General features: G+C 49.1%; 1 protein-coding gene across 5 annotated transcripts in view; it reads left to right on the top strand.

Moving 5' to 3' along the window:
- Positions 1–18,557: 18,557 nt before the first annotated feature.
- Positions 18,558–22,388, top strand: part of sorbs1 (sorbin and SH3 domain containing 1) — a 148,193-nt gene continuing 144,362 nt past the window's right edge. For 2 of the 5 annotated variants that reach the window (XM_033012767.1, XM_033012766.1), the window contains exon 1: positions 18,558–18,682. In XM_033012767.1, the coding sequence (XP_032868658.1) occupies positions 18,651–18,682 (32 nt within the window). In that variant the 5' untranslated portion in view covers positions 18,558–18,650. The remainder of the gene's footprint in view (positions 18,683–22,388) is intronic. The other 3 variants (XM_033012769.1, XM_033012768.1, XM_033012770.1) reach the window with 2 other exon arrangements.

Genomic DNA, 22,388 nt, shown 5'->3' with positions numbered 1-22,388 from the left:
GCCTGCTGATTTATTTTTCTTCTGTCTCCTGAAGGTAGTCCTCACCTCGGCCTCCTGGATGTGGAATGGAGGGGGAGGAAGAGGAGAGGGGGACGATGGTGGAGGGACTGGAGACTGTTCAAACCTATGTCCTCTGCTCCTCGATTCACCTATACACCTCTATAAGATCAACCCTCATCCTCCTGCACTCCAAGGAATGACAATAGACAATAGGTACAGGAGTAGGCCATTCGGCCCTTTGAGCCAGTACCGCCATTCACTGCGATCATGGGTGAACATCCACATTCAGTACCCCGTTCCTGCCTACTCAACCTCTCCCTATAGCTCAGGACCTCGAGTTCTGTTAACATCCTCGTAAATCTTCTCTGTACTTTCTCCAGCTTGACAACATCTATCCTATAACATGGTGGCTAGAACTGAACACAAGACTCTAAATGCAGCCTCGCCAATGTCTTATACAACTACAGACATTGCCCAGCCAATGACAGCCATGGTGGGACCGTGCTTGTCCAGGTGGTACGACAGGTACCTCTGGGTGAGGGAGGTGCTTGCAAGGCACTGATTCTGGCTGGGTTAGAATAGTGCCGTGTGGCATTTGTTGTGCATCTCTGCAGTGGCACTGGAGCTGCCTTTGTTGGGCGGCACAGAGGCACAGCGGTAGAGTTGCTGCCTCACAGCGCCAGAGACCCCGGTTCGATCCTGACCATGGGTGCTGTCTGTACGGAGTTTGTACGTTGTCCCCTTGATCTGCGTGGGTTTTCTCCGGATCCTCCAGTTTCCTCCCACACTCCAAACACGTGTGGGTTTGTAGGTCAATTGGCTTCTGTAAATTACCCCCTAGTGTGCTGGGAGTGGATGGGAAAGTGGGATCACATAGAACTAGTGTGAACGGGTGATCGATGGTCGGCATGGACTTGGTGTGCCGATGCTGTATATCTAAACTAAAGAAGGTCTATTAACCCAATGAAGTAACGGACATCACAAGGAAATAAAGGAGTGGCTCGTTATAATAAATTCTCTCTTATTTTGTAAATTAATGAGTTACGAACTTGGAGGGAGTCTAAATTGGCCATCATTGTATCCTGCACTTTGCTCTAAGATATAAAAGGACTGGACAAGCTGGATGCAGGAAAAATGTTCCCAATGTTGGGCGAGTCCAGAGTCCAGAACCAGGGGCCGCAATCTTAGAATAAAGGTGAGAAAAAACTTTTTCACCCAGAAAGATGTGAATTTATGGAATTCCCTGCCACAGAGGGCAGTGGAGGTCAAGTCACTGGATGGATTTAAGAGATAGTTAGATAGAGCTCTAGGGGCTAGTGGAGTCAAGGGATATGGGGAGAAGGCAGGCACGGGCTATTGATTAGGGACGATCAGCCATGATCACAATGAATGGCGGTGCTGGCTCGAAGGGCCGAATGGCCTCCTCCTGCACCTATTTTCTATGTTTCTATGTTTAAGATACCAAAAACTACTCAGCTGTCTTTTAAAATGTATAATGTTTCTGTAGCTGATGAACTTTGGTGAATGAATGAGAGTAGTTTGACCAAGCGGCGGAAGGAAATTTCAACTTAGTTCATAGCAGTTTTAGTTTAGTTTGGTTTAGTTTAGACATACAGCATGGAAACTGGTCCTTCAGCCCACCGAGCCCACACCGACCAGCGATCCCGACACACTAACACTGTCCCCGCACACCAACACTATCCTTCACATACACTAGGGACATTTTAGAGCAAGCTGTCTTTGAAATGTGGGAGGAGACCGAAGATCTCGGAGAAACCCACGCGGATCACGGGGAGAACGTACAAACTCCACCGCTGCACCTCCGCGCTGGAGACTATGTTGGAAACGTAATTAGTTTGGTGTAAAACAGTTGTCAGTTCTGGTGGTGAATCAATATGCAGGGGTGATTGTTGGTCAGCACAGAATCAATGGGCCGAAAGGCATGTTCTACACTTTATCTCCAAACTAAAAGATAAGCGTGTCAGGAGTTATTGGGAGGAGGCTGGACAATGGGGTTGAGAGGGAAAGATAGATCAGCCTTGAATGAATGGCGGAGTAGACTCAATAGGCTGAATGGCCTAATTCTGCTCCGATAACTTATGAACATGGACTTATAAGGGAATGCCCAGCAGATGGTGAGAAGGTAGTTCTGATTAAATTAAGAAGCAACGAAGGATCTGAAAAATTGCTTTCCTCTGAAGAGTTCCATCAAATGCTCAGGTTACTGATTTAGTGTGAATGACAGGGTGCAGCTCAGATCAAGATTGCAAACAGATTGTTTTCTGCAGTTCTGCACGTTGATTCACATCACCACTTGACACTGAGACTGGAGTGACTTTGTGCCGTCAGGCCACCAGCAAATAGATTAAGATTCCACAAGTTGGAAGTTGCTTTAAGAACTGTGCCTTAAATATTATCATAAGGTCATAAGGAATAGGGCCTTTGTGGCCAGCTGTAGCTGGGACTTTAAAAATTGTGCCCTTGCCTCTGGACTCAGTCATAATGTCATAAGTGATAGGAGCAGAATTAGGCCATTCGGTCCATCAAGTCTACTCCACCATTCAATCATGGCTGATCTATCTCTCCCTCCTAACCCCATTCTCCTGCCTTCTCCCCATAACACCTGGCACCTGTACTAATCAAGAATCTATCTATCTCTGCCTTTTTCACACAAAGGGTAGTGGGTGTATAGATCAAGCCGCCAGTTGAGGCTGAGACTATCCCATAGTTTAAGAAACAGTTAGACAGGTACATGGATAGGACAGGTTTAGAGGGATATGGACCAAGTGGGACTAGTGTAGCTGGGACAATGTTGGCTGGTGTGGGCAAGTTGGTCCAAAGGGCCTGTTTCCACACTCTTATCACTCTAGGATTCTATGACTCTATAAAAATATCCATTGACTTGGCCTCCACAGCATTCTGTGACAAAGAATTCCACAGGTTCACCACCCTCTAACCAAAGAAACTTCTCCTAATCTCCTTCCTAAAAGAACGTCCTTTAAGTCGGAGGCTATGACCTCTAGTCCTAGACTCTCCCACTAACAGAAACATCCTCTCCACATCCACTCAAAGAAACATCTTTGATATATTGTTGAACCAGCCACTGTTGTTAGTCAAGAGTTAATGCTCTCCAATAAAAGATGTTTTGATATTTGCTATTTGCTCTTTGAAATTGGGATCTTAAAGCAAAGAATCTGCTGTTAGTAGTGCTAAAGAGGTGGCGCTCGGCAGTGCTGGGGGACTGTGGCACTGTCATTGCTGACAGAGTGGTGCAGAGGTAGAGGGGCTGCCTCACAGCACCAGAGACCCAGGTTCAATCCTGCATACAGGTGCTGTCTGTACGGAGTTTGTATGTTCTCCCTGTGACTGCGTGGGTTTTCTCCGGTGCTGCCGTTTCCTCCCACATCAAAAAGCTGTGCTTGTTTGCAGGTTAATTGGTTCACTAAATTGTCCTTAGTGTGTAAGAGAGAACTAGTTTAGTTTAGTTTTGAGATGCAGTGTGGAAACAGGACCTTTGGCCCACTGAGTCCGTCCCAACCAGCGATCCCCGCACATTAATGCTATCCCAGACACACTAAAGACAATTTATAATTATACCAAACTTGGAGTGTGGGAGGAAACTGGAGCACCCGGAGAAAACCCACGCAGGTCACGGGGAGAACGTACGAACTCTGTGCAGACAAGCACTAGTTAAGGGGAATCGCAGGTCGACGCTGACTCGGTGGGCAGAAGGACATGTTTCCATGATGTATCTCCAAAATAGAAAAACATTGAAGTTAGGCAGAGTGGTACAGTGGTCGAGTTGCTGCCTCACAGACCCAGGCCCAGTGAAAAGCTTTTGTTGCGTGTTTAAGAAGGAACTGCAGATGCTGGAAAATCAAAGGTAGACAAAAATACTGGAGAAACTCAGCGGGTGCAGCAGCATCTATGGAGCGAAGGAAATAGGCAACGTTTCGGGCCGAAAACCCTTCTTCAGACCCTTCTTTTACTGCATGACGGGTGCTGCCTGTGCGGAGTTTGCACGTTCTCCCTGTGACTGCGTGGGGTTTCTCCGGGTGCTCCGGTTTCCTCCCACATCCTAAAGATGCGTGGGTTTGTAGGATAATTGACTCCTGTAAATTGCCCAGTGTGTAGAGGGGGTGGATGGAAATGTGGGATAACATAGAACTGTAGTATGAGATCGATGGTCGGCGTGGACTCGGTGGGCCGAAGGGCCTGTTTCCACACTATCTCTAAACTAAACTGAGTCAGGGAAGTTGCCTCTGGACTGCCATTGCCTCATTGTTTTGTGCTGGGGGTCTTCCTGTGTGCGGATAAGTTGTTAAACTTATAACAACTTAAATGTGCTGTTAAAAAAACTCACATCTAAGACTTTCTGAATGAGCACTATAGCCTGTACACTGCCTCTTCCCCCAAGGTTCATTTCTGATCCTACACTTGGTTTTAACTCTGAACAGACCAGCATGCTGGGGGCTTATTTTGTGAGTTGTGCCCATCAATGGATTGCAGATGTTTAGCTGTGTGCTGCCGTTCTGAATTGTGCGTTGCTGTTAGTTAAGGGCCTGTCCCACTTACGTGATTTTTTTCCGCCAACTTGCCGGCACCCGTCATAGTCACAGCAGGTGGCCGAAAATATTCAACATGTTGAAAATCCAGCGGCGACCAGAAAAAGGTACGACTCTTTGTGCGACTACTCACGACCATACAGGCGTCACGTGTCGACATGTCGCTGGGTATCGCCTGTGGTCGCCCAAGGAGTTGTACATTTTTCTGGTCGCCGCTGGATTTTCAAAATGCTGCGATTATGACGGATGCCCATAATCACCGAAAAAATTGCTGAAGTGGGACAGGCCCTTTATATGTGACTGTGCAAACTCTGCTAACAATTTTGCCACTCTGTGAGGGGTCCCTGGTGATGGAACGGTTAATATGTCGCAGAGTGCTGGGGGAACTCAGCGGGTCAGGCAGCATCTGCGGAGAACATGGTTACATTCGTTTTTGATGAGAGATACAGCGTGGAATGAGCCAGGCCCTTCGGCCCACCGAGTCTGTGCTGACCATTGGTCGCCCGTTCACACTCGTTCCATGTTGTCCCAGTTTCGCCTCCTACACACCAGCGGCAATGTACAGAAGCCAATTAACCGACAGACATGCACATCTTTGGAACGTGGGAGGAAACCGGAGCACCCGGGGAAACCCCACACACTCACAGGGAGAAGGTACAAACTTTTACAGACAGCCTTGTCAGGATTGGATTTGGGTCTCTGGCGCTGTCAGGCAGCACCCCTACCGCTGCGCCACCGTGTCTGGATTGGTAATCCTAGAGTCTGGACTCATGAGGCCAGAGTTCAATTCCCGCAAGTATTCGGCCTGAGTTTCGCCGAATACTTGCGCGCGGGTACGCCAAGGCCCGCTGAATCTCCCGGTTGCTCATCATTTCAACTCCTCTTCCCATTCCCGCACAGACTTTTCTGTCCTGGGCCTCCTCCATTGTCAGGGTGAGGCCACACGCAAACTGGCGGAACAACTCCTCGTATGCCACTTGGGCAGCTTACAACCCAGCATTGAACATCGAAGATAGACAAAAATGCCGGAGAAACTCAGCGGGTGCAGCAGCATCTATGGAGCGAAGGAAATAGGCAACGTTTCGGGTCGAAACCCTTTGGGTTTCGGCCCGAAACGTTGACTATTTCCTTCGCTCCATAGATGCTGCTGCACCCGCTGAGTTCCTCCGGCATTTTTGTGTACATTCGATTTTCCAGCATCTGCAGTTCCTTCTTAAACATGAACATTGAATTCTCCATTGAATTGAAGTAACTATATAACCCTCTCCCTCTCCCTTCTCCCCGCAAAACCCACCTCTCCCCTCTACCCCAACTGGACTAACACAAATCTCTCCTCTGCTCCTCACCTTCCACCTCCTTGCCTTCCTCTAGCTTTGTGCAATTCGCAACTCGAAACTCTTTGATCCTTTTGCCACACCTTGCGTCTCTTTAACTCTGGGCTCTGAACAGCCAGCCATCTACTTATCAAAAAACCTTCTTCTCCTGCGTCAGCCTATTACCTGCAAAAATTTGTCTTGCCCCCTCCTCTCTTCCACCTTTCTCTAACCGCCCCCCCCCCCCCCCCCCCCCCCCCCCTCCGCCCCCCACCACAATCAGTCTGAAGACTGAGTGCAGGTAGATGGGACTAAGGGAAAATAAGTGTTCGGCACGGACTTGAAGGGCCGAGATGGCCTGCTTTCCGTGCTGTAATTGTTATATGGTTATATGGTTATAAGAAGGATCCCGACCCGAAACGTCACCTATCCTTGTTCTCTGGCCTGCGGAGTTACTCCAGCACTTTGTGTCTTCTCTTCTAGGGAATATAAAGTCAGTTATTAATACGCAGTTAAAAACAGAAATCACTAACCATTAGTAATGATGAGCAGAAACTAACTGGACTGTCAGAGACACTGATGCCTATCTGAGAAGGAATCTGGTGCCGTTAGTTTAGCTTGGTGTAATTTAGCTTAGTTTGGTTTAGTTTATTGTCACGTGTACCGAAGTGCAGTGAAAAGCTTCTGTTGCGTGCTAACCAGTCAGCGGAAAGACCATACATCGCCAAACTCAGACCCTCTCTCACACCGCCCGCTGCTGAAAGACTCATCCATGCCTTCATCTCCTCCCGACTGGACTATTGCAACTCACTTCTCCTTGGCATCAGCTCCACCTACATCAACCAACTCCAACTGGTCCAGAACGCAGCCGCCCGACTCATCACCCACACCAAATCCTGGCATCACATCACTCCAGTCCTCAAACAACTTCACTGGCTTCCCATCTCCCACCGGATCACCTACAAAATCCTGGTCCTCACCTACAAAGCCCTCCACCATCTGGCCCCCCCATATCTCACTGACCTCCTCTCCCCCTACCAACCCTCACGGTCCCTCAGATCCACATCAGCCGGTCTCCTCTCCATCCACAAGTCCAACCTCCGCAGTTTTGGGGACAGAGCCTTCTCCAGGGCAGCTCCCAGGCTCTGGAACTCCCTCCCCCAACTGATCCGCAATTCCGTGTCCCTCACCATCTTCTAGTCCCGCCTCAAGACCCATCTCTTCACCTCTGCCTATCCTTAGCCCCACGTCCCCGTCCCTTTTCATCTGTGCATTAATTGCCTCATACTGTGTTTTGTATTGAATTCTGTCTTTACTTTGTGTACTAGTCATGTCTCTAGTATTTATTTCATTCCCCTTACATGTTTTTCCTCTACATTCTCAATTTTTGTAAGGTGTCCTTGAGACTCTTGAAAGGCGCCCATAAATAAGTATTATTATTATTATTATTATACATGATTACAATGGCGCCGCCCACAGTGTACAGATAATTGTTCCGTTTTGGACAGATGACGATAAAACACTCTTGACTCTCTCTCTTGCCGAATGGCTTCTCATTCCAGGCATTCCTATGTGTGCGTGTAGGTTGGTTGATAAAATTCCCTTCCAAGTGTGAACATTGTTACACCGGAGGTCCGGTCTGATTTGTGGCTCTGCGTGTCGTGAACTTTGGCCTGGGACACAAGTAAGAAAGTGTCACTAATCCCGAGAGGGATCTCGTAAATGACGCCCCTCGCCGTAAATTCCAGGCGGGAGACGCGCGCGCTGGCAGCTGAGGCTCGAATTTCGTTGCTGTTAGCTGAGACGATCTCTCCGTCTGCCCCTGAATTCCAAAGCCGTGACTCCGGCTCCGACCTGCGAGATTCCCGCTCCTGAAGCATTGCTCATGGATGGATAGATCTTTTTTAGCTTTGTTTAGTTAGAGAGACAGTGAGGATAACAGGCTCTTCGGCCCATCGCGTCCAGTGATTCCCGGACACTAACACTACCCCACACACACTGGGGACAATTTACATTTATACCAAACCAATTAACCTACAAACCTGCACGTCTTTGGAGTGCGGAAGGAAACTGATGATCTTGGAGAAAACCCATTCAGGTCACGGGGAGAGCGTTCAAACTCCGTACAAACAGCACCCGTAGTCAGGATCGAACCCGGGTAACCGGCGCTGTGAGGCAGCAACTCTACCGCTGCGCCACCATGCTGGCCGGGCGATGATGGAGAAGGAAAACTCATCTCCACATACCTCGATTCCATACTATTCCCCCCCCCCCTGTCAAGTCCCTTCTGAACCCGAGTTCGACTCAGGGCCCTGACCCGAAACGTCACCATGTTCTGCAGTGATGCTGCCTGACCCGCTGAGTTGCTCCAGCATTTTGTGTCTTCTCCTGGTAAATCAGCATCTGTAGATCCTTGTTTCTAAAAGGCAAACCCTGCTTCCATGGGCAGCATATATTGATAGGTGGTCTAGATCTCTATCAGCTCAGAAGTGGAGTGGAAATCAGAGAGCTTTGAAACTCTTCCTCGCTGAAGTAAACTCAGTTGTAACCTGAAATAGTAACCTATTGTCAATGTCATTTATCTGTTCTCACATTTCAAATCAGTTTATTAGCGCTCACACATATGTAATTCACTGTGACTACGGTGGCACAGCGGTAGAGTTGCTGCCTTACAGCGCTTGCAGGCCCAGAGATCCGGGTTCGATCCCGACTACGGGTGTTGTCTTTACCGAGTTTGTACGTTCTCCCCGTGACCTGCGTGAGTTTTCTCCGAGCTCTTCGGATTCCTCTCACACTCCAAAGACGTGCAGGTTTGTAGGTTAATTGGTTGGTGTATGTGTTAATTGTCCCTGTTGTGTGTAGGATGGTGCTAGTGTGTGGTGATCGCTGGTCCGTGCAGACCCGGTGGGCTGAAGGGCCTGTTTCCGCGCTGTATCTCTAAACTGAAACTAAACTACAGATATAATCTCCGATATGATGATCACGATTGGTAATTGTAATAGATATAGAAACATAGACAATAGGTGCAGGAGTAGGCCATTCGGCCCTTCGAGCCTGCACTGCCATTCAATGTGATCATGGCTGATCATCTGCAATCAGTACCCCGCTCCTGCCTTCTCTTCATATCCCTTGATTTTGCTAGCCCTAAGAGCTCTATCTAACTCTCTTTTGAATAAATCCAGTGAATCGGCCTCCGCTGCCTTCTGAGGCAGAGAATTCCACAAATTCACAACTCACTGGGTGCAAAAGTTTTTCCTCATCTAAATGGCCTACTCCTTAATCCTAAACTGTGGCCCCTGGTTCTGGACTCCCCCAACATCGGGAACATGTTTCTTGTCTGTAGCGTGTCCACGCCCTTAACAATCTTATATGTTTCAATAAGATCCCCTCTCATTCGTCTAAATTCCAGTGAATACAATAGACAATAGACAATAGGTGCAGGAGCAGGCCATTCATCCCTTCGAGCCAGCACTGCCATTCAATGTGATCATGGCTGATCATCCCCAATCAGTACCCCGTTCCTGCCTTCTCCCCATCTTCTATTTTTAAGAGCCCTATCTAGCTCTCTCTTAAAAGCATCCAGAGAACCCGCCTCCATCACCCTCTGAGGCAGAGCCCAGTCGCTCCATTCTTTCATCATATGACAGTCCCGCCATCCTGGGAATTAACCTGGTGAACCTACCCTGCACTCCCTCAATAGCAAGTATGTCCTTCCTCAAATCTGTAAACCTTTTTTCCAGAATGACCTTGACATTGACAGGATTATAGCAGAAGCAAAGAGCTACAGATGCTGTTTTACACCAGAGATAGACGCAAGGTGCTGGAGTGACTCATGTGCTGGAAGGAGTTGCAGATGCTGTAAGCTGCCCAAGCGAAGGTGCTGTTCCCCAAATTTGTGTGTGGCCTCACTCTGACAGTGGAGGAGGCCCAGGACAGAAAGGTCAGTGTGGGAATGGGAAGGGGAGGTGAAATGGTTGGTAACTGAGAGATCCCATAGGCCTAGGCCCACAGTGCTATCCAAAATGCTCTCCCACTGACTCATTACTCATTGAACCCAGTACCACCACTTTCCTGGTCGACCTGCCTACTTCCCAATTCAAAACGTTCTTCGGGGTGGGGGGGGGGGGGGGGGGGGGGGGGGGGGGGGGAAGGGTGAACAAACGGAGGAGCTGGCCTGGTTTGTAACTTTGTCAGTGCTGTAGGTGGCCGCTATTTGTATACATTGGGTACGCAGCAAAGAATCTCACTGTGCCTAGTCACATGTGACAATAAAATATTCCTTCCTTCCTTCCTACGCCCTCTATTTTTCTTAGTTGAAAGACGCAGCACGGAAACAGGCCCTTCAGCCCACCCAGTCCCCGCTGACCATCGATCACCCGTCCGCACTAGTTCTGTGTTATTCCATTTTCCGATCCACTTCCATTGAACACACTAGGGGGGCAATTTTGCAGACGACCGATTAACCTGTGCGTCTTTGGGATGTGGGAGGAAACCAGAGCACCCACGCGGTCACAGGGCGAACGTGCAAACTCTGCGCAGACAGCATCCCGGGTCGGGATCGAACCGGAGACCCTGACGCTCTGAGGCAGTGGCTCTACTAGCTGCGCCACTGTGCCACCCACATCAACAGTGCTGCCTCTAGTTATCAGTGCTGCCCCATCATCCACTTCTGGATAGAGTGGATGTGGAGAGGATGTTTCCACTAGTGGGAAAGTCTAGGACCAGAGGTCATAGCCTCAGAATATAAGGATTTTCCTTTAGGAAGGAGACGAGGAGGAATTTCTTTAGTCAGAGGTGGCGAATCTGTGGAATGTTTTGCCGCAGAAGGTTATGGAGGCCGTCAAGGGATATTTTTAAGGCAGAGATGGATAGATCTTTGGTTAGTGCGGGTGTAAGGGGTTATGGGGAGAAGGCAGGAGAATGGGGTTGAGAGGGGAAGATAGATCAGCCTTGATTGAAAGGCGGAGTAGACTTGATGGGCCGAATGGCCTAATTCTGCTCCTTGAACTTATGAGCATTTGAAAAGGTAACTCCATTCGTCGGCCAGCTGGGTTGGATCTGAAGGTTGGGTTTGTTCCTGAGGGGTTAATCTATGATTGCTCCTGCAGGTTCTATTTTGAGCCTGGCTGCCTATTCTCCCACTGACACTTGTTTACCCTCTGACCTCGAGAGCTGTAAGCCTGGGGTTAAGCCCGTACAACTGCTGTGAGTGCAGGTTGGGATATATCCGTTTGGCTTGCTCGTTGTTCTGGGCAGGATCTCGACCCTGTCTGCAGCCTCCCGCCCAAATCTACAGGTATTCAATCGAACCCCCAACACTAATCTCCAGTTGTGCAGGAAGGAACTGCAGATGCTGGTTTAATCCAACCATTCTCCCTCACCTTAAACCTATGTCCTCTGATGGGATTTAATACGATCTCTTTACATCTCTCTCTGCGCACAAAACAAAAGACAATTTCACTGTTGAACCAAAACTCACAACAAATGTCATAGAATCCTTCTCTCAAACTGGCAACTGGACATTAGGAATAGGTAGCATTTCGGGTCGAGACCACTCTTCAGTCTGACACTTCAGTTAAACACTTTTTCACACAGAGAGTTGTGAGTCTGTGGAATTCTCTGCCTCAGAGGGCGGTGGAGGCCGGTTCTCTGGATACTTTCAAGAGAGAGTTAGATAGAGCTCTTGAAGATAGCGGAGTCTGGGAATATGGGGAGAAGGCAGGAACGGGGTACTGATTGTGGATGATCAGCCATGATCACGTTGAATGGTGGTGCTGGCTCGAAGGGCCGAATGGCCTACTCCTACACTTATTGTCAATTGACACGAAATGTTACCCGTAGTCAGGATTGAACCTGGGTCTATGATGCAGTAACACATCAACTCTTCCCTTTGCTCTACCTTGACTTTTTCTTGCTTGTATTTATGTAAAGTATTATCTGAGTCGATAGTACAGCATGCAAACAACGTTTTTTACTGTACCTCAGTACACGTGGCAATATGATCCTCAAGCTATATCGGCTGATTGATTGCAACACAGAGTGCTGGAGTAACTCAGCGGGTTCGTAACATGGCGGCATAGCAACGCAACTGTAGAGTTGTTGCCTTACAACGCCAGGGACCCAGGTTCGATCCTGACTATGGCTGCTGCCTGCACGGAGTTTATACGTTCTCCCCGTGACCGCGTGGGTTTTCTCTGGGTTCCCCGGTTTCCTCCCACAGGCTAGGTGCTGGGTGCTGGGTGCAGGTGTTGGGTGCTGGGTGCTGGGTGGAGGGTGCAGGGTGCAGGGTGCTGGGTGGAGGGTGCTGGGTGCATGGTGCTGGGTGGAGGGTGCTGGGTGCATGGTGCAGGGTGCTGGGTGGAGGGTGCTGGGTGCAGGGTGCAGGGTGCTGGGTGCATGGTGCTGGGTGGAGGGTGCTGGGTGCATGGTGCAGGGTGCTGGGTGGAGGGTGCTGGGTGCATGGTGCAGGGTGCTGGGTGGAGGGTGCTGGGTGCATGGTGCAGGGTGCTGGGTGGAGGGTGCAGGGTGCTGGGTGCATGGTGCAGGGTGCTGGGTGGAGGGTGCTGGGTGGAGGGTGCAGGGTGCTGGGTGCATGGTGCAGGGTGCTGGGTGGAGGGTGCTGGGTGTTGGGTGCATGGTGCAGGGTGCTGGGTGTTGGGTGTTGGGTGATGGGTGCTGGGTGGTGGGTGCTGACACCTCCAGTTGCTGAATCCATCTCTGTGCCAGCACAGTGCCCACACATTCCTGCTCCTCCCAGCCTCCTCCAGCCTCCCGGTCTTAGGCAACAGTTTCACATTTAAGAAGCAAAATGTGATGTCTCGACATGGAGGAAGAAACTGCAGATGCTGGTTCACACCGAAGATAAACACAAGATGCTGGAGTAACTTGGACAGTGAGAGAAGTTGGACAAGAAGGGCCTGTTTCCACGCTGTATCACTCTTTGACTCTATGACTCTATGCTGGGACAGGCAGCATCTCTGGAGAATAGGAATAGGTGGCGTTTCGGGTCGAGACCTTTCTTCAGGCTGAGAGTAAGTGTGAAAGGGAAACGAGAGATATAGAAGGTACACAGAACAAGTGAATGAAAGATACGCAAAAAGCAACAATGGTCAAGGAAATGTGGAGCCCACAATGGTCCATTGTTGGCTGTGTGCTGGGTGATACAGAGAGTGGAACTCAACATGACGACAGTGAAACTAGTAGACGACTAGGGTGGGGGAGGGATGGAGGGAGAGGGGATGCGAGGGTTATTTGATGTTGGAGAAGTCAATGTTCATACCGCTGGGGTGTGAGCTGTCTAAGCAGAATATGAGGTGCTGTTCCTCCAATTTGCATGTGGCCTCACCCGGGGCGCTCCTCTGTGTGCAGCCTTGTCAGCAGCGCGTCAGTTTTTCCAGATTTTTTTTATTTTTTAGTATGTTTTAAAGCGTGTATTTTGTGTTTCTTTGTGTGTTTTATGTGGGGGGTGGTGTGGGGGGGGGGGGGGGGGAGAGGGGGAAACCGCTTCGGTCGCCTCCTCCATGGAGAGGCGACTTTTTCCAGGTCGCCTCCCCCGTGGCCTAACATCAAGGATCGACGCGGTCTTTCCCGGAGACACACCCGGGGCTTCAGCGGCTGGCGCAGCATGGACTCTCGGCGTGGAGCGGGTGAGCCCTCGCTGGGGCTCGCTGGAGGGGAGCGCTCCGTTTTGCTGACCCGGGGCAGCCGGCAGCCTGAAGTCGCAGCCTGAAGCCGCGGTCTGCAGAGCTCCAGCTGGTGCGGCGTCTACAGCCCGGGATCTCACGTTGGGGACCCGGGGGAAGAAGAAGCCATCACTGCCGGCCCGCGGCCAACTTCTACCGCGGGTGCGGCATGGACTTACCATCACCCCTGGAGGGGAGCTTCGACCGCCAGCCCTGCAGTCTACGGTGCTTCTGGCTGCGGCGGGGACTTTAAATCTCGACCGCCGGCCTGCGGCCTACAACAATCTAAAGCCACGGTCTCCGGTGAGGAAGAGCCGATCCTGGACTGACTGGACTCTGGTCCTGTACACGGGGGGGAAATGGAGGCGGACTGGCCAAATTGTGTGCCTTGCACCACAGTGATGAATGCTGTGGTGGATGTTTGTGTTACAGTTTTATTGTGTGTTCTTTATTATTGTATCGCTGCTGACAACCCAAATTTCCACCAACCCTGGTTGTGTGGCAAATAAATTATATCTATATCTATATCTATATCTATCTCTGACAGTGGAGGAGGCCCAGGCCAGAAAGGTCAGTGTGGGAATGGGAGGGGGCGTTATAGTGTTTGGCAAACGGGAGATCGCAAAGGCAAGATGGACTGAACAATGCCAGGAATGTTAGCTTCTGCGAGACCTCTGTGATGCCTGGACAGAAACACCTCCAGTTGTGACCAAGTGTAGAAACAGGGAACTACAGTTGCTGGTTGGTACACACAAAGTGGCCGGAATAACTCAGCGGGTCAGGTGGCATCTCTGGAATGTCCCCAGTGTGTAGGGAGTGGATGAGAAAGTGGGATAACGTGGAACTATAGCGGCACGGTGGCGCAGCGGTAGACTTGCTGCCTTACAGCACCAGAGACCCAGGTTCGATCCTGACTCCAAATATTGAGTGTACGGAGTTAGTTTGTACGTTCTGCCTGTGACCTGCGTGGGTTTTCCCCGGGTAGCTCCGGTTTTCTCACATGCTCCAAAGAAGCGCAGGTTTGCAGATTTATTTGGCGTTGTGTGTGTCGAGGATGAAGCTAGTGTATGGGGATCACTGGTCGGCGCAGACTCGGTGGGCCGAAGGGCCTGTTTCCACACAGTATCTCTAAACTAAACTGAACTTAACTAAACTAGTGTGAACAGGTTATTGATGGTCACCATGGACTCAGTGGATTGCAGGATCTGTTTCTCCAGCACTTTGTGTTTTCTCCTCTCAGATCCTCTCGGATTATTGCCTCTGCCTCCTTGCTCTAAGTTGTGGAAGAACTCTGTGGGTCAGGCAGCATCTGTGGATAGAATGGACAAGCGATGTTTCGGGTTGGGATTATAGAGTCATAAAGCCATACGGCGTGGAAACAGGCCCTTTGCCCAACTTGCCCACGCCCACCATCATGCCCCATCTACACTAGTCGCACCCACGTGTGTTTGCCCCATATCCCTCTATACCTGTCCTATCCATGTACCTGTCTAAATGTTTCTTAAACATTGAGATTGTCCCTGCCTGAACTACCTCCTCCGGCAGCTCGTTCCATACACCCACCCCCCTTTGTGTGAAAAAGTTAACTCTTTGAATCCTGTAAAATCTTTCCCCACTCACCTTAAACCTGTGCCCTCTGGTTATAGATTCCCTACTCTGGGCAAAGGACTATGCGGCTACTTGCACGTATACTCGCCCGTCCGTTCCCTGCCCAGATGTGGCCTGACCCACTGAGTTCCTCCAGCACTTTGTGTTCAGGATAGAGGGATGATCCATATCTTTCTGGTCCCTATCTCCTGCCTCAGTCTGAAGAAGGGTCTCGACCCGAAACGTCACCCATTCCTTCACTCCAGAGATGCCGCCTGCCCCACTGAGTTCCTCCGGCTTTTTGCATCTATGGAAGGAGGATCAACTGATTAACAGAGAGCAGGGAATTACGAGTCTCAAGATAGACACAAAATGCTGGAGTACCTCAGCGGGACAGGCAGCATCTGTGGATAGAAGGAATGGCTGATGTTTCTGGTCGAGACCCTCCTTCAGAAGTATCACCCATTCCTTCTCTCCAGAGATGTCGCCTGTCCCGCTGAGTTACTCCAGCAATTTGTGTCTATCTTCGGTGTAAACCAGCATCTGCAGTTCCTTCCTACACATTATGAGTCTCAAGTTGTAAGCAGCATTTTTAATTGAGTGTCACAGTGATCTGTGCTGTAATCTCAACCAATGGCAATCTCTATTACACATGGTTATTTGCAAACCATATTAGATTATATTACTTCCAATAGCTATTTGCTATTTATATTGGACTATTTGCAATCTATATTGCATGCTGCAATGTGCAATCTATATTACATTCTCTTATTTGCAATTTATTTTACATGTGACTATTTGCAATTCATATTTTAGTGGATGACTTGCTATTTGCAATTTATATTGCATTGCGGTTATTTGGAAAGTTAATTATTCAATTCAGTGAAGGTACTCAATGGATTCTGTCCAAGTTTGCAAACATTACACACTTAGACAGAAAGGCAACATAGAGGAGAGCAGTCATGGTGGCGCAGCGGTAGAGTTGCTGCCTTACAGCATTTGCAACGCCGGAGACCCAGGTTCGATCCCGACCACGGGTGCTGTCTGTACGGAGTTTGCACGTTCTCCCCGTGACCGCATGGGTTTTCTCCGAGATCTTCGGTTTTCTCGCACACTCCAAAGACGTACAGGTTTGTTGGTTAATTGGCTTGGTGTATGTGTAAATTGTCCCTAGTGTGTGGAGGATAATGTGTGGGGATCGCTGGTCGGCGCGGACTCGGTGAGCCGAAGGGGCTGTTTCTGCGCTGTGCCTCTAAACTAAACTAAACCTTAACATTTCTATGCCTTCCTCTATTTTGCCTTTCCGGCTACGATTGTAATGCTTGCAAACTTGGTTGGAATCCACTTACTCCCTTCATGGAAGTAAATAATGGGGAAAAAGTCGGAACAGAGTACCGATTGTAGATGATCAGCCATAATCATATTGAATGGCAGTACTGGCTCGAAGGGCCGAATGGCCTACTTCTGCTCCTATTTTCTATGTTTCTGTAATATACTTACCAATTGACCACACGCAACATAGATTGTGAATAGCAGCATATAATTTACAAATAGTCAAATAAAATATAAACTGTAAATAGCCACATGTAATATAAATTGCAAATAATAGTCTGTAATATAGATTAACAGTTTAATTAACTCCATTACGCGTTCACGGTTATTCATTAATCTGAAGGTACACACAATGCTCATAGTTGGTTCCATCAGTCAGTCTAATAGATCACTTTGCGAATGTGGAACTAATGTTTTAATCAAAGTGAGTGGTGGCAGCATTTCCTCCCTTCTGTACACACTGAGAGAAGGCTTGGATGACTGGCTTTGTGCAGCTGTGGGCAAGGTGTGTTTGATCATTCATTGAAAGGTATTCTTCAGCGTAGCTAATGTACATGGACCTGAAGTGGTTATATCATTCATTTAAACTGAGCAATGTAGAATGGAAAACCTGACCCAGGAAAGATCATTTCTTCAGTCTGACCCGGAACGTCACCTATCAGCTTCCATCAAAATAGCTGATCACTGGCCCTTTTAGTTTGTCACTACTTCATTTGGAAATAACAAAATCTATAAGGCATAGCTTTAGATGGAGAGAGCTTAAAGGAGATGTGCAGGGCAAGTCTTACTCACACACACAGTGGGAGAGTGCCTGGAACACACTGCCAAGCTTGGTAGAGGAAGCAGATACAATAGTGGGATTAAAAAGACTTTTAGAAACATACGTGGATATTGAAGGAATGGAGGGAGATGGATCTCGTGCCGGCAGTGGAGACTAGTTTAAGTTGGCATCCTGCAGATGTTCTACCAATCGGCGGTGGCCAGTGACATCTTCTTCACTGCCGTGTGCCGGGGCAGCAGGACGAAGGCCGCCGACGCCAACAGAATCAACAAACTCATCATGAAGGCTGGCTCTGTTCTGGCGACGGAGTTGGATAAGTTCATAAGTGATAGGATTAGGCCATTCGGCCCATGAAGTCAATTCTGCCATTCAATCATGACTGATCTATCTCTCCCTCTTAACCCCATTCCCCTGCCTTCACCCCATAACCCCTGACACCCGCACTAATCAAGAACCTATCTGTCTCTGCCTTAAAAACATTCATTGACTTGGCCTGCACAGCCGTCTGTGGCAATGAATTCCACAGATTCACCACCCTCTGACTAAAATTCATTCTCATCTACTTCCTAAAGGAACATCCTTTAATTCTGAGGTCCTGACCTCTGGTCCCAGACTCTCCCATGAGTGGAAACATCCTCTCCACATCCGAAACGTCACCCATTCCTTCTCTCCAGAGATGCTGCCTGTCCCACTGAGTTACACCAGCATTTTGTGTCGATATGTATGTATATTGACACACGGTTTGTGCGTAAATTTCCACAGCATTGATGGCTGAAAGTCACCTCCGTCACGGTGGCCCAGCGGTAGAGTTACTGCCTTACAGCGAATGCAGCACCGGAGACCCGGGTTCGATCCCGACTACGGGTGCTGTCTGTACGGAGTTTGTACGTTCTCCCCGTGACCTGCATGGGGTTTCTCCGAGATCTTCGGTTTCCTCCCACATTCCAAAGAAGTACAGGTTTGTAGGTTAATTGACTTGGTGTATGTAAACATTGTCCCTAGTGGGTGTAGGATAGTGACAATGTGCGGGGATCGCTGGTCAGCATGGACCCGGTGGGCCGAAGGGCCTGTTTCCGCTCTGAATCTCCAAACTAAAAACTAAACTCAACCCCTGCAGTTGGAGCTGTTCTCAGCAGAGTCAGAACTGTCAGCACATGAGATCACCCCCCCTCATTAGTCTAGCCATTGGACACTCGAGATGCCCCGTTAGTATGGAGCAGAGCCTGACTGGACCTGAATTAGACCAGCCCGCGGGAGGGGCTGAGGTATTTAAAGTGGGCGACCGTGGGCAGCGACTGTCAAAGTCTCACATGCATGAGATTGTGGCAACAGCTCACGAGTGCTGGACACCTTGTTCCCAGAGCTGGGGGTTGCAGTCACTGGAGAAAAAATGCCTCCTTTAACCGAAAAACTTGAACCAAGGTAACATGGGCTGCCTTTCCTGTTCAGTTTTAGTTCCGTTGAGTTTACTTAACCTTTCTCTTTCCTTTACTGGACTTTACTCTTTACTCTTTATTTTCTTACTTTAATTGACTTTGCTGCACTCTTTACTTTACTATACTGTACTCTTCAATTTAATTTGCTTTACTTTAGGTTACTTTGCTCTGATCTATTCTGTACCAAGGTTAAAAAAATCCATCACCGAGCCATGTTCTCCAGAGATGCAGGTTGTAGATGAAGGGCCTCTACCCCCAGAAACGTCACTCATTCCTTCTCTCCACAGATGCTGTCTGTTCCCGCTGAGTTACTCCAGCATTTTGTGTCTATCTTTGATATAAACCGGCATCTGCAGTCCCTTGATAATACAACGCAGTGAGAAAGGCTGAGATCCACCACTTTGTGTCTTTTTTGTTGTTGTTGTAAACCAGCATCTGCAGTTCCTTGTTTCCACTCTATACTAGGTGCGGCACGGTGGCTCAGCGGTAGAGTTGCTGCCTTACAGCGCCAGAGACCTGGGTTCGATCCTGCTGTCTGTACGGAGTTTGTACGTTCTCTCTGTGACCTGCGTGGGTTTTCTCCGGGTGCTCCGGTTTCTCCAAAGACGCACGGGTTTGTAGGTTAATCGGCTTTGGTCAAATTGTAAATTATCCCGAGTGTGCGTAGGATAGTGTTAATGTGCGGGGATCGCTGGTTGGTGTGGACTCCGTGGGTTGAATGGCCTGTTTCTGCGCTGTATCTCTAAACTAAAATAAACTAATCGGGCATTCTGTGTTTACATTTTTTGGTTTTAGTGATGTTGGCCATTTGGTTTCTCTCAATGAAGAGTCCGTTGTAAGTTAATGCTTGAGCCAGTAGATTGTGTGGGGCACAGCAGTGGAAAATGCCCAGCAAAGAGCAGTTTCCTGAATGGGCAACGCTGACATCAGTCGGCTGTCAGGCTGAGGTCAGCCTTCCAAATTAGGCCGAGGGATCGAGTGAGTGGCGTCACGCTGTACGAGGGAGAGTTTAGTTGGCATTCCTCTGGCCTTGCGCAAGCAGTCATACACTCTTTGAAGGACTAAAATAAACATCAAGCACAACTGTGAAACATTGCTGGCATGTGGGATGGTGCAACTTGTTTACTGTTGAGGCAGGATCACATGGGTCTCATGACGGTGACCTGATGACAATTAGACTGCTTGTCTCAATGCATTCAAGCCCTGCACCTACTCAGACTTTGACCTCAAACTGCAAGGAGGCATCGAGTCATAGTGATACAGTGTGGAAACAGGCCCTTCGTCCCAACTTGCCCACACCAGCCAGCATGTCACATCTACACTAATCCCACCTGCCTGCGTTTGGCCCATATTCCTCTACACCTGCCCTATCCATGTACCTGTCTAAATGTGTCTTAAAAGGCGTGAGCATAATCTTGGTCAGAGGTAGACATTGAAGAAGAAGGTCTGAAGAATGGTCTCGAGCCGAGATGTCACCGATCCATGTTGTCCAGAGATGTTGCCTGACCACTTGAATTACTCCGGCATGTTGTGGCCTGTTGTGCATGAACCAGTATCTGCAGCTTCCTGTGTCAGTGTAAACCTCCTCTGCACCATCTCCAATGCCATCCTGCAATGGGGTGACCAGAACTGCACGCAATACTGCAAATGCGACCTCACCAAGGTCTTATACACCAGCATTATAACTTCCCTGAGTCTAGTCTGAAGAAAGGTTTACTTTAGTTTAGTTTAGTTTAGAGATACAGCGCAGAAACAGGCCCTTCGGCCCACCGAGTCCACACCGGCCAGCGATCCACACACACTAACACTATCCTACACACACTAGGGACAATTTTACACTTATACCAAGCCAATTAACCTACAAACCTGTACGTCTTTGGAGTGTGGGAGAAAAGCAAAGATCTCGGAGAAAACCCACGCGGTCACGAGGAGAACGTGCAAACCCCATACAGACAGCACCTGTAGTCAGGATCGACCCCAGATCTCCGGAGCTGCAAGCGCTGTAAGGCAGCAACTCTTTCACTGTGCCACCATGCCACCGGAGAGGGTGTCACCCCTAGAGGTCACCCATCCATGTTCTCCAGAGATGCTGCCTGACCCGCTGAGTTACTCCAGCACTCTGTGTCCTTTTATGTATTAACCAGTACCTGCAGTTCTTTGATTCTAGACTTTGTAGAAATGCCTTTAAAAGCCGAAAAGGAGATGGAGGTCAAGAGCGTTTTGGACTATTTGTTTACGAGGCCAAGAATTGGAGGTGGTTTTGAGGATTGAGTGTTCAGAGGAGATGATGAGGTCAAGGGGTTCGAGAATGGTAAAATCATTTAACATAATAATTCAAAAATTAGCGTGAGAACAGCACAGGAACAGACCCTTTGTTTAAGTTCAGTTGAGTTTATTGTCGTGTGTACTGAGGGACAATGAAAAGCATTTTTTGCTGCGTGCTACCCAGTCAGCGGAAAGACTATATATGATTACCATCAAGCCATCCACAGTGTACAGATACAGGATAAAGGGAATAATGTTTAGTGCAAGATAGTGTCCAGTAATATCCTGTAGTCTGACGATCTCCAATGAGGTAGATGGGAGCTCAGGACTGCTCGCTAGCCAGTGAAAGGATGGTTCAGTTGCCTGATAACAGCTGGGAAGTAACTGCCCCTGAATCTGGAGGTGTACGTTTTCACACTTCTGTACCTCTTGCCTGATGGGAGAGGCGAGAAGAGGGAGTGGCCGGGGTGAGACTGGTCCTTGATGATGCTGCTGGCCTTGCCGAGGCAGCGTGAGGTGTAGATGGAGTCAATGGAAGGGAAGTTGGTTTGTGTGATGGTCTGGGCTGCGTCCACAATTCTCTGCAATATCTTGTGATATTGGGTGGAGCTGTTGCTAAAACGTGCTGTAAAGCATCCTGATAAAATGCTTTCTCCGGCGCATCTGTAGAAGTTGGTGAGAGTTGTTGGGGACATGCCGAACTTCCTAAGCCTTCTAAGGAACCAGAGGTGTTGGTGTGCTTTCTTGGCCTTTGCTTCGGTTTGGCTAGTCCATGACAAGTTGCTGGTGATATGTACTCCAGGGAACGTAAACCTGGCACGTGACAAAAAGCTAATGACTAATGCTGACATTGAGGGAAGAGTTGTTGCCCTGACAACAGGTTACGAAGTCCTCGATCCCCTTCCTGTACTCTGGCTGTGCAGAAGAAGATGCCAAGTTAATCTAGTCCCCTCTGCCTCCCCCCTGCACATCCATGCACCCATCCAACAGCCCCTTGCCCACCACAATCACATCTACCTCAACCGCAAGGTGTTGCTTCTCCTGGAGCCAGTGTAGTGTAGGTTCACAAGCATGGGTGAAGTGGGTGGTGAGAGTTTGGAACAAGATCCAAAATCTCCAGAGGATTCAGTATCGTTCATGTTCATGGCTGTGTATGCTGGGATGTAGGGGCAGAGGCAACAGAGTCAGGAGTGACGTTCCTAGCCACGGATAAGGGAAGTGGATGAAGGGGATCTTGTGTCGGTCGTTGTTCACTCCGGGTATCAGAGAGGCATCAGTGCGTGACTGTGGCGAGAGACATCGGCGGGGGGAACTTGCACAGGGACAAGGCAATGACAGTCGGAGTGTGCCCGCATTATGGCGGGTGAATGGGAAGTGGTACCAGAGGTGGAACCAATGTGGGGGAACCACTGTGAGGGAGGGGATGG

The sequence above is a fragment of the Amblyraja radiata genome, chromosome 37 (genome assembly GCF_010909765.2).
Source record: "Amblyraja radiata isolate CabotCenter1 chromosome 37, sAmbRad1.1.pri, whole genome shotgun sequence".
NCBI lineage: Eukaryota > Metazoa > Chordata > Chondrichthyes > Rajiformes > Rajidae > Amblyraja > Amblyraja radiata.
This window is presented reverse-complemented; position numbering and strand designations above follow the sequence as displayed.